At 73.0% G+C, this 555-nt stretch overlaps 1 protein-coding gene across 1 annotated transcript in view; it reads right to left on the reverse strand.

Annotated features, from left to right (window-relative positions):
• PPP1R1B (protein phosphatase 1 regulatory inhibitor subunit 1B) overlaps positions 1-555 on the reverse strand; it is a 10,729-nt gene that overhangs the window by 8,411 nt on the left and 1,763 nt on the right. The window contains exon 2 of the mRNA XM_035897956.1: positions 497-532. Within this exon, the coding sequence (XP_035753849.1) occupies positions 497-532 (36 nt within the window). The remainder of the gene's footprint in view (positions 1-496; positions 533-555) is intronic.

A 555-nucleotide genomic window follows, 5' to 3' on the forward strand; every position in this document is an offset into this window, starting at 1 on the left:
GGGGGGAGCGGTGTCGGCGGCGGGGTCCTGGCATCCCCCCATACTGGGGGCCGCTGCAGCCCCGGGGGAGCCAGGCACCCCCCAGGGAGCTGGGTGCTGTGATGGGGGTCTCACATTGGGAACCTGAGGCTGACACACACCCCCCCTCCCAGGGCAGGGACCCCACAGTGGGGATCCTGCACTGGGGACTCCATGCTGGGGACCCCACCATGGGGATCTGGCGCTGGGGGCCCTGGGGTGGTGTCCCCCGTGACGGTCACAAGGCGCTTTGCACCACGGCCAAACCCCACAGCCTGGCTGGGCTCCGTGTCCCCGTCCCCGTCCCCGTCCCCGCAGTGCTGGCGCCGTGTGCCCGTGCTGGGCAGGGAACTGATAAGCACTGGGGCCAGGCTGGGACGGGGCGGCGGGCGCCTGGGCTGCACCCCAATAACCCCCCAGTGCCCCGGGGGGGGCAGGACAGGCGAGGGGCTCCCCAGGGGTCCCGGCGTCCACTCACCTGGTAGGGCAGGGACTCGTCCTCTGGGTCAGCAGCGCCGGGGAGAGAAGGGTGGGGGG

Source organism: Egretta garzetta, unplaced genomic scaffold (assembly GCF_000687185.1).
Source record: "Egretta garzetta isolate BGI_Z169 unplaced genomic scaffold, ASM68718v1 scaffold867, whole genome shotgun sequence".
In the NCBI taxonomy this organism is placed as follows: Eukaryota; Metazoa; Chordata; class Aves; order Pelecaniformes; family Ardeidae; genus Egretta; species Egretta garzetta.